This window comes from Daphnia pulicaria, chromosome 10 (genome assembly GCF_021234035.1).
Source record: "Daphnia pulicaria isolate SC F1-1A chromosome 10, SC_F0-13Bv2, whole genome shotgun sequence".
NCBI lineage: Eukaryota > Metazoa > Arthropoda > Branchiopoda > Diplostraca > Daphniidae > Daphnia > Daphnia pulicaria.
In genome coordinates, this window is record NC_060922.1 from 6133140 (window position 1) to 6148744 (window position 15605).

A 15605-nucleotide genomic window follows, 5' to 3' on the forward strand; every position below is an offset into this window, starting at 1 on the left:
TCTTTCAAAAATTGAATAACAAGAGAAAATGCGTCTTCCTTCTTCGTTTCGCAATAGGTGAACAAATTTTCGATTGTCATTATTATTCGTTTGATAGTGTCCGAACGACGCTCTCTCCGAAAATATAGGCTAGAACACAAACGAGAAGACGCATCGATTTCCTCATTGTTTCTTTTCGTTTTGAGAAGAAAAATAAGTTGATGTATAGCAGCAGCTATACAAGACTCTCAAAAGGAATTGCGCTGGAAGCCAAGACGCCCTGAAGGCTGAAGCGCATCGTCATGCAAGTGAGCGCAGCAGGGCCGCGGTTCACGGCCACCCCGGCTTAAATTTTCTCGGTTGCCTTATTTTTGTTTCGATTGTCGTGCTCTGTTGTCTGCGGTGCGCTCCTATCCTGTGTACACGTTGTTGTGGGCATCAGATATATAACTTTGGCTCCACCTACAAAGGAAAAATAAAGGCCTCCCGTCTCTATTTGGAGTCTCCCGCTGTCAATCTCGAGCTCAGTAGTTGAATTCGATCCCGTCCGATCGGATCGACAAGAATCTTTACGGTGTGTCGAGAGAGAGACCCTCGTCTGTTGTTCTGTTGCGAAACAAATCAAAAACAAGAAAGAGAAACTCCAAAAGACCGTGAAGTTTTGGTCCGTTTTAAATTTCTTCAGGGGACCGTTTTATTTATTTACTTTGACATCCGACGCTTGTTTCATCTCAAGCCGGTTACCTGCATACGGTAAGTCATTATATCCTAATTCTGTTTTTTGTTTCGCAGAGTTATGCGCAAGGTTAGAATTAAGAACAACATCATGTTGCGCTTCACGTTACTGATGCCATCGTCGTATTAGCCGTGGTCATCCTTTCTCTCGATTCTGTAGCTAATATAACGACCGGTTGAGGTTTTTTCACTTGACGTTTCTATTCAAACAAGTCGCTCAAGGGATTTTCCCTTTTCGGTAAAAAAGAACTCAAAAGATTTATTCGGCGGTCACTTTTTATTTTCCAAAGACTTGCGCAACGCATTTAGCTGCTCAACTTGTCTCTTTTTTTTCTGTGTGAAAAGTCATTCACACGGCTGAAACCGAAGGGCTAAAAACCTGCGTATACCATATAATACCATTTTGATGGCATGTGGGTACGTATGTACGTGTTGTATGTACACATTATACGATTGCTTTCTAACTGTACCTTCCCTCGAGTGCCGCAGAGAAAGGGAAAACATGTCGGATGGACACATGGAAAATGGCTGTCTGGGATTCCTGTCAGAATTTGTAATTTGTTGGCCCGTAGCACTCGCCCAACTGCTGATGTTGTGTCGAAAACGATCGCAACCAACTGTGACGACGACTGACGGCCAAATGAAAGGGAACGCATTTAACTGCAAACGAAAAAGATAAACCATCCAAATTAACCGCGTGCCGTGCTTTAAAAAGAAACCGTATATGCAGTACGGCAAAAGCGGCTGCTGCGCGTTGTCCAAAAGACCATAATAATAACTCTCGATTCGAGTGGAAAAGATGAACGAAAAAAAAGGAAAAACTAAGCAGCGTGAATGACAAAACAAACCCCTGCAATTTGTTTCGTGGTACCTGTTTTTAAAGAAAAAGCTAGCGCGTCGATCTAACGGCACGCGGGAAAAAAAACAAGAAAATGATCAGCGATTTGCTGACAGGAGAACGCGTGAAGGGACGCGGAAAACTGAAAATAAACTCGAATTTATTTGCGTATACTCTACGGAGTAGCAGCGGCCGCTTTCCTAATCTAGGTATCCAACTGTTAAATTCTCCCGTTCACTTTTATTTCGCTTATCATTGTAGGGACAAGTTCAAACAGTCGCTACTGTTGTAATTTCAGTTATACGATCCGCTGTCAAGTTGGCAATTTAAAAGGAAAGTTTAGAAGGACATTACGTCATGACGGCGGGGGCCTACCTGCTGCTGAGACGTTGGCGGATATTGAAAAACCTCAGCGAGGTCATCACGACATTGGCTGCGGCTGAGCTGGTAATAATTATTGCACACCGGGAAACGCCTCGCAGTTGTTGTTGTTGCTTTCCTGATCGTAATGATGATGATGATGATTGCATTCTAAAAAAGAGTTTAGCCCCGATTTTCGCCGACTATTATAAGAGCATACAAAGCGGAAAGCGTTTTAGCTCTTTTATTCCATGGGTCCGTCCTTTCTATAGACGAAAATAATAATTCGCTGCCTCGGACGATTGTTTCATTGTTTGAAATCGAGCCCGACAAATTGTCACCGTTGCGCCGCCTATCGTCGTATTGTTATGCGGAGAAAATCAGCAAAAGAGACCGCCGTCGTCTAATTTAGTTCCCTGAATTTGTTATCAATTGGGACACCAGTGATAACAATCAATCAGCCTGAAGAAGTATGTAAGGCACATTGGCATAAATGTCTGGACTGCCCAAAATATTAGAAAATAACAAATCCAGCATGTGCGTATGGTAATAATGTTTAGAATCTCACGAGTTATAGTATAAGCCCTTTTAAATCCATATACACGCGCTTATGTGTGCGTGGAACAGGTGGTGGCCACAAGTTATGCGGCTTTGTCTTTCGCTCCGCGGCTGTGTACCATGTCAGATGGTGGCTCACAAAAAAACATTGCCTCTTCGTGTCTTGTATCTTGTGGGTTTCTTATGTCCCTTTTCCGAGTTTCTTCTTCCCTTTCTCTCCCTTTCTAGACGGAAGCGCTGGGGAATATACCGGATGGGACTTAATGACTGTGTGTTCCTGTATGTGCTGTGTACGTAACAGTCTGATTCCCTCCCTAATCTCGACCGCGGAAAAAAGAAAAAGAAAGCAAGAAAAATTCTGGGAATATCGAACAACATTTGTGGAAAAAAAATAACCAGGGCAGTTCAATTTTTCTTTCAAGGGTATACACACACGTCTGCGTATTATATACATCCCAGTGTTATTTCGAGCTGGGTCGTATATTTCGCACTTTCAAGTATTCATTATTGGCGTACACACACACGGGAACAACAGGAAACTGTCAGTTTTGGCGTTTCCACCTCTTTCCGGTTTGAATGTACTTAGCCTAAATATTACGTAAACAGGACCCAGCAGTACACCTAAACTACATGGACGTGCCATTTTCGTGAACGTCCATAACGTCACGAACTATGCCGGCAATGGCAGCGGTTTGATCGATTAACAGAATTATATTGTCACCCATTAGAGGGCGAATAAGTGGCGCATATCACTTCTGGTTAGGCTTTTGTATTCCGGCCCAGCACGAGCCGCAAAGAGAAAAAAATAAAGAGAGAATTGCGGGCCCACCAACTAGTAAAGATGCTCGTAATTATCACGCTCTACTAGTACCGAATTTCGAGAAGGAAATTCTTTATCAGCTTGATGAAGAGACGAGAAGTAATACACTCTTAATTTCTATTTAATGAACCCTAACTGAGAAAAACAAAAACGGCAAGAGAAAACAGTTGCAGTCAACCGCTTAGCTCAGGAATATTTGTACGTCGTCAAAGAGGAAGAATGGAGATAGATTTGTCCTACCTTTTAAGCCTGGGAAATCCACAGCCAGGCATCCACAAGTGCTCCATTCGTTGAAGAGTTGAATCCAGCAGGTAGCACAGGAAAAAGGGGGTCCTCGTGAATACTCCCACACTCGCATGGGTGTACACGAGGACATTTAAAGATAGGGGAAGAAGAGATAGGTAACTTGGACGACATCGGTAGTTCCTCCAATTAGGATGCTGTTTACCTGAATATAAAAATAAAATTGCTGGGTTACAATAAACAAATATTGACAGAGACAACAAGTAAGGAGAAGTTGGAATTTAGACAGTAAATAAACCCCAAGTTTTAAGAAATGGGAGAATCTCATGTAATACACTGCATCTATACAAGTCATGCATCATTAAAAACATGTAGAAGGTTGCAGGAATAAAAGTCACACAAATCATTATCCTAGCGTACTGAGATTGTTGATGACAGGTCAATACCTGCACGAGTAAAACTTGCACAATTATTTTGTTGTAACTACAGCTGGCTCAGACCTCAAGTGTACAGAAACGAGAAGGTTATTTACATGGTGCAAACAAACTGCCATGCATCAACAGGGGGCTTACATGATAAATGATAGTCAGGAACTAACATTTCACTAATTTGGAACAAGTTTCTCTTCTAATAACTCTCCCATAGTCATTCCATTTTTATTCTTAGTTTTATTTTTACCTGCCAAACAGCATGGAGTGGAGAGGAAATGGAGAGCCGCGACACCACAGTTCATACACACGTCTAGCACATTTCTGTAGTTTTATCTGTTGACCGATTTTTCGTGCAGCCACATTCGTCATTCGTTTCCAAAAAAGTCATCGTTCACTTTTCTTTATTAATCTAACTTTGTCTCCTTTTCGAAACCACGTCGAAACTTTCAAACTAATCGTGCAGACGACACTAATATTCTAATTAGCTAAGATATCGATATAATATTGACTCCACTACCACAGTGCACAGTCAAGATAAAAGTAAAAAACTTTTCGACCAAAACCGCCAGAAAAAAACCCTCTTGAAAGCCAGAAAAATAACATGGGAGAGAGTCTATTAGAAAAGAAAAATTCATTCGAAACCAATGAGAAACATTATTTGATATGGTATATTACTTTTGTGTGAATCATTTTCTCCACGAACGATCGATTAATGGTTTCTATTAACGAATGGTCATCGTACCGATTAGGCACTTTCTAATTTATGAAGTATTTTTTATTATTATTAGTTCGTCCTTTATAGGTGCATGTCAGGGAATGTCGCCTTGTTAAAGATTCAAAGAGGCTGAGTGAGTAGTACCGTATAGTACTACTATCAAAGTAAAAAGAAGAAAAAAGATCTAAGGATGATGGCCGTAACGGTACAAACAGCCATCAAGTTGATGGCCATGATGACTCTGGGGCCGGAGTCAAGTAAAGGAGAATGCAGAGGCGTTGATCAATGGGGCGCCGAATTTAATCCATTGCCGGCAGCAGCAGAAGAGCACCTTCCGCATGTTGTTTTCCAAAGTGCGTGTTTGGAAATCGTTCGTTATAGAACTACACCCACTCTTCTTTCCAGCTTTATACCATCGCTCATATTTTCAAGGAAATCCGAAACACATTTATACAAACGGGACTTGAAAGATCTAACGACATTAAGTCAAAGGTCGCGCTCGTTAACGGATATTTCTTCAGTTTCTTAGACGTCTATCGCTCTTTGTCAATTCACGTGCGCCCTACATATTCGTTCGAGGTTTTCTCTTATTGCGCTTTTGTTTCTGAACCCGCAACGAGCATTTAAAAACGTACACTGGGCCACTGTGTACATTTTTGGCGAGGAAAGATTTCATCGAGCGTAACGCGAATTGACCGTGGCGCCGCGGCGCATATGGGATATGTCACGCATGGCTGCCATAGCTCTACATGTCAGATCGAGTGTATAGAGTTTGTGTGTGTATGTACAGTCTACTATATAGCCTCTATATGCTACGGAGGGCTTCTGCTGCTGCTGTCGTCGCCGCCGTGATAAATATGAGATGCTCTGGCTCCGATAAGTTATATAAGAAAAAACACACAAACCCATACGGTATTTTTTGTTTGACGATATAAATCAGCTTTCTCGTTAGACATGGCGACTCAGCTGTATATAGAGGGAAACGAAATTACTGGTGAGGATCAAACGAGAGCCAAACCGAAATAATAATACAAAGGGGAATTAATATTCCGCGCAGACTGTATAGTATACGTACGGAATCATTGAACTAATGCTATACTGTTCTGATTCCCACAATGAGGCGCATCACATAGTGGTGAGTGATAATAAAGAAACATAATCCGAGAAACAATATCTGACCAAAGGTTTTCTCTTATATCAGTTCGCATACAAGAGAGTCGAACGTAAATTCCTGGTCAAAGGACAATGGAGACTTTTGCCACTTTTTCTTTTTTATTTCCCCGCGTCATTTTCCCCAATTAAAACCGAAAAACCCGAACGATCTCAGTAATACACTGGGATTGTATATGAGACATTGTTTTGCATTGATTTCTATATACATAAAGCGACTTCTCCCTTTTATTTAGTTTTTCCTTCCGTTTCCCACTTTCTTTCTCTCGCTTTCTTTAGTTTTCTCTCCTGGGCTCACAAACATTTTCACTGGGCCAAAGAAAGAGGAAGGAAAAAAAAAAGGGAAAAAATATAAAACAAGAAGGGAAAACCGATGGACCAGATCGTCGTTATTTGTACGTAAACGTGTAATATGATGTGTGTTCAATATATCCTACGTGTACAATGTTATACCCCCTGCTCGCGAAAATGTTTCGCGGTCTGGTTATCATTACACTAAGTGGATGAGAGCTTCATCATATACGTGTGTATACATCTAGCCACTTCCCTGTACAGCCATCGGGAGTGGAACAGTATAACAAGCTAGTCTCATTGTAAAACAGCTGACTGGTGGTGGTACGCTTTCATCTTCTTCTTCTTCCACGTCGTTAAGAAAAACGGCTGATGTCTTTTTGTTTCCGCGCGTGGACAATAGCAGAGCACCTGAGACGAGCACCAGTGGGCGGACTCTCTTTTTTTCACTGAAGAGAAAACCGCCCAGCTGCTGCTGCTGCTGCACGCAGAGAGACTGGTAATGTGAGCAGCGTGTTTGGTGGGCGAGCAAGAGTATCTATATAAGTGGCGGGCCGCTGGACGGCCATTTCAGTCTTTCGTCTCGGAGCTTCCCTCGTTCATTTCGGCTCTCCTTGAAGCCTCCGATTCCAATTCAATCCGCTTCTAGTTTGAAATCAAGTGTTACTGGGTCTGTAGCCCTTCGCAGAAAATCGCTCGAGTTTATTCCCGAAATTTTGTCGACACGAATTGAACAAGTGTCGAAATCAAAGCGCGAAATTGACTGGTTGAATTGGTTTCTTCGTTTGTATTTTCCCGCCAAGTGCCGCTATAAAGGAAGACAATTAAAAGGCGCTGAAATTAAGACATTCACGGCGGCGTTGGCGGCAGATTACATTCAACTTTTGGAGAGGAGGCACCTCCACGGAAGCGGATCCGAAAGTGTTGGGTAAGTTTTCTGTATAGTCAAACTGAACAGTTATGTCCTTAACGGGACAAAGCGGGACAAATCATTCATTTAAAAAATAGAAAAGGGAAAGACGTACTACAATATAGCTAACAATGTACATATAACGCCACTCTCTCTTTATGGTGGCCAGACTGCCTTCTATACTTTGAGATCTATCTGCATCAACGCGCACTGTGTATACATCCTGGAAAGAAATAGGGCTGTGATTGCTGCTGTATTTATACATCCACAACTCCGCCTGCTGGGCACACAACCCACCAGGAAATGAGAATCAACAGTTTGTTACATTCTTTTGAGATTCGGGAGTTTGTGGCGAACGAAAGGGTCATCATCATCTTTATCCTTTCCCTTCTAACTTTAACAATTGAGAGTTAAGAGCGTGTGAGCCCGCCAGCATCAGCAGCCTTTTTCCCCCCTGTTTTTATTTATATTTTTTAGAACCGAATTTGTTATAGTCGGCTTGATGTTTTGTGTGTGCCGTTGTACTCGCCCCGCAGTCATCATCATCTCCTCTCAGTGCTGCACACAGCCGAGCGTTTGTTGTTGTATAGACGCTAGAGACTTTCAATGACGGTCGTTGATTTTCTTTTCCCTATCCGGAATGACGATGGTGATGCTCAGATTTTTATTGGTAAACTATACTGCGCAGAGCCGTTATAGTAACAGGCAAAAGACCTTCATCCTTTTTCTTTTTACGACGGTAGTTGCGCAATGTTCCGCACTCGTTTTCCTCCCTTAAAGAATCTACACTGGATAAGATGGAACATTCCGATGCCTTAGTACAATATCCGGTTCGGTATTATTCAGAAAAAATTTGTTAATATGTTGCGATCGTTTTACTTTGTTCCTATTATAACAAATTTGTAAAGAGCAGCTGCTTCTGTTTGGATTGTTGTGATGAGCTCCAGCTGGGTTTTTTCAAAATATCAAGTCAAAGATATTCCCGCGTTCAGTGCCGTCTATTCTTCTCCGCTATTTGCGGTTATAACAATACATTAGCGAAATTTAATGTTGTACTAATTTTCGTTTCGCAGAATCACCAATGATGTCGCGGTCCCTGGAAAAGCCAAGAAAGACAGCGATGAGAGAAGGACGGCTGTCAACACGGGCGACCGCAACAAGACGAATGTCGACGCTTGCGCTGGCCTTGATGTTATTCCTCCTAGTGTCGTCCGGCCTCTCCTGGCAGCCGCAGATGGTCTCCTCGGCACCGACACCTCAACAGAACGACGGTATACAACAAGCTGGAATTTAATTTGTTCACTCGACATTCAAAAAAACTATTACAACAGTTAAGCTCTACATACTCCCACAATGGGTAGCTATACACACCAAATATTCACCGGTTTTGTGACCATCAAGATGGAAGATTCTTATCGGACAATTTTTGGCCGGCAGCATCGCCGGGGCGTTGAGGGGTGACGTAACAAAATTGCTTTCATCGCTCAACGTCGTTTACCGTTTCCTTTAATTTTTATATTTTTTGAAAAAAAACCCATCAACATCCTTTTTAAGTCTGCTGTAGGGCGGTGATATTTATTTTTTGAGGGGAAGTTTATATAACACGACTATTTTATATATCACTTTGCTGTTGGTCATGCCAAATTGTTTTGGGCTTTTTAGCAAAGATAATTATTAACGGCCCCGTATTTCATGATTTGCATTTGGGCGCTGACAAGTTAATTGATTCCATTATATTTCTCGTTTGAAATTTCAGTCGTCGCATCTGCTGGACGGAAGGACGACGGGTCGCTCATATTAAACGGGACGCATCAGCTGAGAGATGGAGAACCTGCGGAGCCGGCCAACATAAGTGATCGCGATCAACGTCAAATCCCGATTGGCTACAATCAGCCATTAGCCATGATGGACAATATCAATGACATGTTCTCCACACTGTTGGACGACAGCAGCAGCTCAACCGGCTCGAGAGCGATAACGCCACGAAGCGACGACCCAGTGATGGAAGACGAACGCAATTTGGTTTTCAACATGGTCATCCAAAAGGAGCGGACGGAAAAGTCGGCCTTTATCGCCCCGGACGTCAACTGGCTGAGAGATTTGGTGCCCAAAGTGGTGGACGTCGTCGACAAACCCGAGACGACCATCAAGGAAATCATTTCCAACGCCGTGAACGAGGACATTCAAGCCGAGCCGATGAGAGATCGGCAATTGTTCGTCAACGTCGTCAAGTCTCAAATCGGATCGGAGAACGACGTGCCGAAAATTCTGGCCAGTCTGGCCAACCTGATGAAGACGGGCGGTCCGGACGTCGAGTCCAAACTCCTGGAAAGTCGAGACATTGGTGAACCGCAGACCCGCGTCTACGTCATCAACATCATCATTTTCAACCTGGTCGTTTTAGAAGCCCCAGTAAACAGGCCGGTCCTCGTCACCGATAAGGTCAGCCACATCGAGGCCGACATCACCGAAGACTCTTACATCGTGGCTCTCAAAGAGTCGCAGAAGAATCGCTTCGGTACTCCAGGTTCCGTTTCATCCGGCCGCATCAATCAAAATCCAGCAGTTTCCAGCCAGCAGCATCCCAGGACTCCTGACAAGGGTCTAGAAGAAGATTCCTACATTGTGGCGTTGAAAGAGTCGCAAAAGGATCGATTTAAAGGATCGCCTTCGGTATCAGTTGGCCATCACCATCATCACCATCACGCAATCGATAAGGTCGCAACTAACCAGCAACAATTGGGCGGGCAATTCTTCACTGCCGTGCCGACGTACGAATATGTTTCGACGGCCAGGCCGTTGATGGCCATGGAGAAAGATTATTTGAGGCGGCAGACACTGAAGCCGGCCCAGCAGCAATTGGCGGAAGCGGTGGATGAAGAAGAGCCATTGGCGGATGAAGAGGAGCAATTGTACGACCAACAACAATCGGCCAGCGAACAACAACAACAACAAACGACGCAATCAACGGTAGTTGACCCTTACGGCAGTTTGGAATTTGTCAATTTGCCAACGGGTCCGTATTTCACCAAACCGAATTATGCGCAAATTGTTAACGCCGAAACGACGACGTCATCCATCGAGAAACCGCCAGAGATCGAGGCCGTCGTTGCTGATGTGTCGGTGACGGGCGGAGTTGGCAGCCATCAAGTGGTGACGACGACTACGACGAAACCTGTGGTGAATAAGAAGCCGCTAATAGTCAGAGTGCCGGAGGCGATGGGAGTGATGACTAACAAGGCCACTAATGTTGTCCGAAACCGAATCAGGACAGTGGGCATGCTGGGGATTCCCATGATGGTAGGTCTGGCCGGAACGGTCAACTCGTGGTTGCCGGCCGTGGCGGCCTTGGGTCGCCGCAGAAGGAGGCGTTCCATTACGGAGGAAGAGGAGGAGGATTGGAATAACCGCGGAATGTCCAGCGACGATGACGTCCGGAGCCGGACACTTGGCAACGCCCAGATACTGGCCAAGTTGATGGGCAAAGGCGCAGAATCGTTGCTCAACAACTGGAAGAATCGAGAGCAAAGCACAAGGAATTCCGCCATTGAATCACCTGGAAGCCAATCGACCGCCGACGCAAACAAATCGGCCAAAAAGAGACGACCGCTGTGGTTCCGGCGTCGGCCAGCCGTAAAAAAGTCGCGTACCTCCAAGAAAATGCGGAATTTTTTATCCACCAGCCGGAAGTACGTGACACCCTTGATCTACGCGACATTATTCGGAAACGAGAAACCGGAAGCGGATGACCGAAACTCAGCCGCCGACGACGACGTCATGGAACACAGAGAGGATGCGGAAACCAGGCAAGAGGCCGTGGTGGAATACGATTTGGAACAGCAGGAAGCCTTGGAGAATGAGACCGTCGAACCGTCAATCGATTCGCCACCGATTGACGAGGAGAGACCGGAAGAAAAAGAGATGGAAGAGGAAATTCCCGACTCCGCCGACGGCCCTTCATTCCTCTCGCAATCCGGCTCGGATTTCGACATTGTCTCCAATTTCGTCAGGGCCATGATGATGAACCATAAGAAGGAAAACGAAGATGATTTGGCTGAAAATCGAGAGGAGATCTTCTGGGTCAAAGAGGCTTCCATCGTCAACACAACGCAAACTGTCAATCACAAGCCCAACAAACCCGGACACAGCGGCTCCAGTTTGTTGCTTTTAAAGCCCGGCGTGTGGGTGCCATCTAGCGGAATAACTAACAAAAACGTCAGCCTTTTCTCCGCCACAAATTCTGCTGTCAAAAAACCCAGCTGGAGTAATAACAATAATCACGAGAATGTTACCAACAGTCCAATCACTTACGTGTCCATCAAGTCACCGACTAAAGTCACTTGGCTGGGCGTTGGCCCAGCAGACCTCATAACGTCAACATCGACGTCCTCATCTGCTGAATACGACGATCCTGTCGAAGTGATGGACACCCTCGACTTGCCTCCCAGTGAAATTGTCGGAGCTCCGCTGGAATTCTACGACGAGGAAACGGACAATTACGTGTCCAAAGAGGTGCCCAGCCTTCCGGGCCAGCCCACCGTTCCCTATTACATCACGGATAGGACCCCTCCTAGCACTGCCGAGCCTCCGGCGCTACCCCTTGACGATCCTACCGATATGCCCCAACCAGTTCGACCGATCGTGATGCGTCCAACTGACCTTCGTCCGGGTCTTTCCTCTTTGCTGCTGACCATCGCCAGTTTCAACCGGCCCAAACTGCCTCCGCCCATCGACGTGTCCAGCAGTGTCTCGTCACAGGACCAGGAAATGGTGACCCCACCCAACGAAGAATTCAGAGACGACACGACCAACAAATACACTCACGGCCACGGGATCGTGACGTCATCGGACGACACCTTGAAATACACCCACGGTCACGGGATCATCGTGACAAATCCTCCATCGTACGACTTGAACCAGTTGACGGCCGAGTCGTCGCTATTGGACAGCAACTCATTCCTGAATCTGAATCCACTATCCAACTTGATCAAAGTAACTACCGGTAGCAGTCAATTTGATGACGAGTGGAACGAGTCGGCCGAGTCACCCAGTTTGCTGGGCGACACCAGCATCCAGTTCGTCGGTATGTACGGCGGCACTGTGGTCAACAGCACCAACGGCCCGCTTCCATTGATAGAAATTCCGGAGAGCGACGGAATGGAGTCGAGTTTAGACGATCTGATCACTCAATTAAAGGCCAATTTGACGACTGGATTGATGACAGATCGACCGGCCGGAGGACTTCATTTTGTGAACACGTCGACCGACATTGTCATCATCAATCCATTTGTGACGCCCAGTTCCATGTTCCCGCCGCCGCAGGTGGAGGCCGTCGAAGCGGAAGAAGGTGACACTTTCGGTGCCATTGAAGACGACGAAGATAATAACGCCATCATTGTCGATGGCGTCGCTGGGGATCAACCGGACTCGGTGCCCGTCGTATCCAATTTGGCCAATCTCTTTTTGGGCTCTTCCGGCGGCGGGTCGTCGTCGTCATCCGGATCTTTGGTAACGAGCGGAGGAATCAGCAGCGGAGGCATTTCCGGCGGAACTGTTTCTTCGACGACCACCAATCCACTGGCTTTGCTCTACACTTACGGATTGGCTGCCATTGGCATCTTTGCTCTGACGTTGCCCCTTTGGGTTCCGTTCGTCGTTGGCAAGAAGAGGCGGCGGACGTACGCGCCATCTAAGACTTATCCGGCCAGCAAGAAGAAGACGCCGACGTCGCCGAAAAAGACGTACGGTGAGCCGCCGCCCAATCATTACAAAGATCTGAGCGAAGAGGAAATTTACGGCAACGATGCTGACTATCTCGATCAACACCAGCAACTGGCCACCGCTGCCCATCAACAGATCCAGCCTCAATATCCGACCACGACCATTGACGACTATTTTCGTCCTAGCGAGGAACTGAGGCATTCCGATTATTCGCTACCAAAGTCGGACGATCACTACATGTTCCGAGATTCGATTGCGCTCAACCCGCAGGACGACATGTTTAATAATCCAGGGCCGCTGAGTTCGGAAGCCCTTTACGGATCTCCGGCCAGGATCTTTTTGAAGGCGAGGCGACGACGCTCCACGCGCCGATTCCGGCCATCCAATAACAAGAGATCCAATGATTGAAGATAATTATGATATGATGAAGAATTGATATATAAGATAATTTTATGCAAAATAAAGCTTCTGGTTGGACGTGACACCAAGTCTCACGCTCTACGACGCTGTCATGTAATCCAAACCCACATTGTTAATCAATTGCCTTTAGGCCTTAATAATGCTTACGCATCATCTGTTTCACCTAAATCTTCCTCAAACAAATACTGTACAAAGACCCAATAACCGCTCAGAAAAGGCAAAGTTACCAAGTCTTCAATGTCGAAATACCTTTTATTAAAAAAACAATCGAGCTCCAATCACTGGCAACATCAGGTAATCTAAATCATCTTATTTGTAAAAATTAAAGATATAATTTTTGTTTTATTGCACCTTGGTAGCCGATGTTCCTGTACCGGACACTTTCTACCAATCGGTCATCAACGTATAGGTGTAGTCTACATTAATCCTTCCTGTAAAGACATAATTTGAATTATAACAGCAATCAGAAGAGCAGAAATAGGTAAAGAAGGCCAAATTTTGTAAATTATTTTGTATTCATGTTCGTTTTTGAATTTACAGGCTTACATTATTGAGGACGCGTGAATATACGTGAATATCAGCAGAGGGATAAGAAAACTGGAATTATCTTTGAACTCGTCGGTACTATAATTCACCAAGTGGCTGCCAAATCGTGCGATGACGATGGAAATGCTGAAAACTTTGGCAGGTTTGGCAACGGCAGCAAGCTCTGTGGTTGTTTGATAAGCGAATAAGCCATAGTTGAGCAAGCGCATAACTGGTTGCCAAGCCTGAAAAGTTGCTCAAAAAATTACCATTAAAAAATCTGTACAGATGTATCCCGATTTCCGAAGACTAATAATAGCTTTTGCCTTTTCAATTTTCAATCGACGGCTTACCGGTAATTTCTTTGTTGATGTTGTAAACTTGAAATATGGATGGTGCATTTTTAACTAATTTATCTAATTAGTTTTGTTAAAGTTTGACCTGTATTGTTAAGTTTTGCTTCTTTATTTCTACTTCATTATGCGTACTTCATTTTTGTACAAAAGTTTCAGTGTAAAGCGATCGAGGTTTCATCTGATACAGATCCTGACTTAAGTATTTGACGCTCTTGTATCATATTTTGTTATTATATATTTTACGTGATGTCAGATACTGTACTTATTGAGTGTTATTTGTTATTATTGGTTCATGGCCTTGACTATTATCACCTCATCCTTATACCCATCATATTTTTTGTACCTTTCATCATGAGACACTGTCAGTCAGACCAATTCCCCTAACCATATTTAGTTGTCAAATTATATTCACGTAAAATAAACGCAAATAATTTAACGAAAATAAGCAACAACACAAAATTTATTTCCGAAGAACTTAATATGTCTCAGTATGTATTTAACAATTTCTATACATGATGCGCAATAAGTGTTTGAGAGTTGCAAATTATTTTTACCGCCAGTTGAGATTTCATCCAGAATTTGCCTTTTCATCTTTAAATATTAACTAAACAGGCCAGTAAAAAAATAGCAACAACATAACTCATATCTATTGAGTCGATCATACTGATGACAATTCGGTCCCTATATAAGGCATTCTAATAAAGTGGACCCTATAACAGTATAACCCATATCGCACACTAATGAAATGTTTCAATTAATTCGACAATAAAAGTCCAGAATGAAAAAGACAGCAGCAGAAAGTAGGACAAAGTCCATTATTATTGTTATAAATAATGTTGCTGCCCGGTGTGTATACTGGGTCACATACTGTGAAATCGCCTTCGATGAAAATTTCTCGAAATGAAACGAAAAGAATAACGTTTAGTTCTCTCGGTGTCTGAAAGTGTTTATTATATCGAAAGGGATGGCTGATGTCTTTTATATCTATATGGCTTTTTGTTTCATCCGCGTTTTCTTTTTTCGCTTTGATGCTGTTCAACTACACAATTTTGGCCTTAGATCGTTTTCCTTATCCTTAGCTCGTCTCAACGGCTCTTGAAAGATGTAAACCTCTTATGCATATTCTTCCTGAAGAGAAAACATGTATATTTTGTGTGAAAAGCGAAAAAGTGAAGCATCATCGCTCTTACGCCTCTTATTATTGTCTTGGGTTATCCAAGCAGTGTACAAGTCAAGAAAACAATCTAAGTTATGAATATTATAGGAGTGATTCCATAATAAAACCAAATAATGATAGACCTGCTGAATGGTGCTGTTGTGACAAAGGTGTGTATACTTCACAAGACGTCAGTTTAGTCCCCCCCCCCCCCCACTTCGTGGTCTGTTTATAATAAGTATAACATAACAGCCATCACCCATTTCCCCCTTTTCCCTCCCAACTTTCTTTCTTTAAAGAGGACACCGGAATTACTATACGCAACAAGTAACGAGCAGCGCGGTAAATAGCCTATATGCTGGATAACAAGTACAGCA

General features: G+C 44.1%; 1 protein-coding gene across 1 annotated transcript; it reads left to right on the forward strand.

Moving 5' to 3' along the window:
* The first annotated feature begins 570 nt into the window (after positions 1-570).
* Positions 571-14500, forward strand: LOC124314619. Its single transcript, XM_046779842.1, has 5 exons — positions 571-732; positions 8124-8321; positions 8807-13485; positions 13551-13672; positions 13732-14500. Exons 2-3 carry the CDS (start codon positions 8132-8134, stop codon positions 13177-13179), a joined length of 4563 nt encoding a protein of 1520 aa, XP_046635798.1. The 5' UTR covers positions 571-732; positions 8124-8131; the 3' UTR covers positions 13180-13485; positions 13551-13672; positions 13732-14500.
* Positions 14501-15605: the final 1105 nt, after the last annotated feature.

Coding starts and splice junctions, on each gene's coding strand:
- LOC124314619 (XM_046779842.1), top strand. CDS start 8,132: ATGATGTCGCGGTCCCTGGAAAAGCCAAGAAAGACAGCGATGAGAGAA. Junction 8,322..8,806: donor GACACCTCAACAGAACGACG/GTATACAACAAG, acceptor TTGAAATTTCAG/TCGTCGCATCTGCTGGACGG.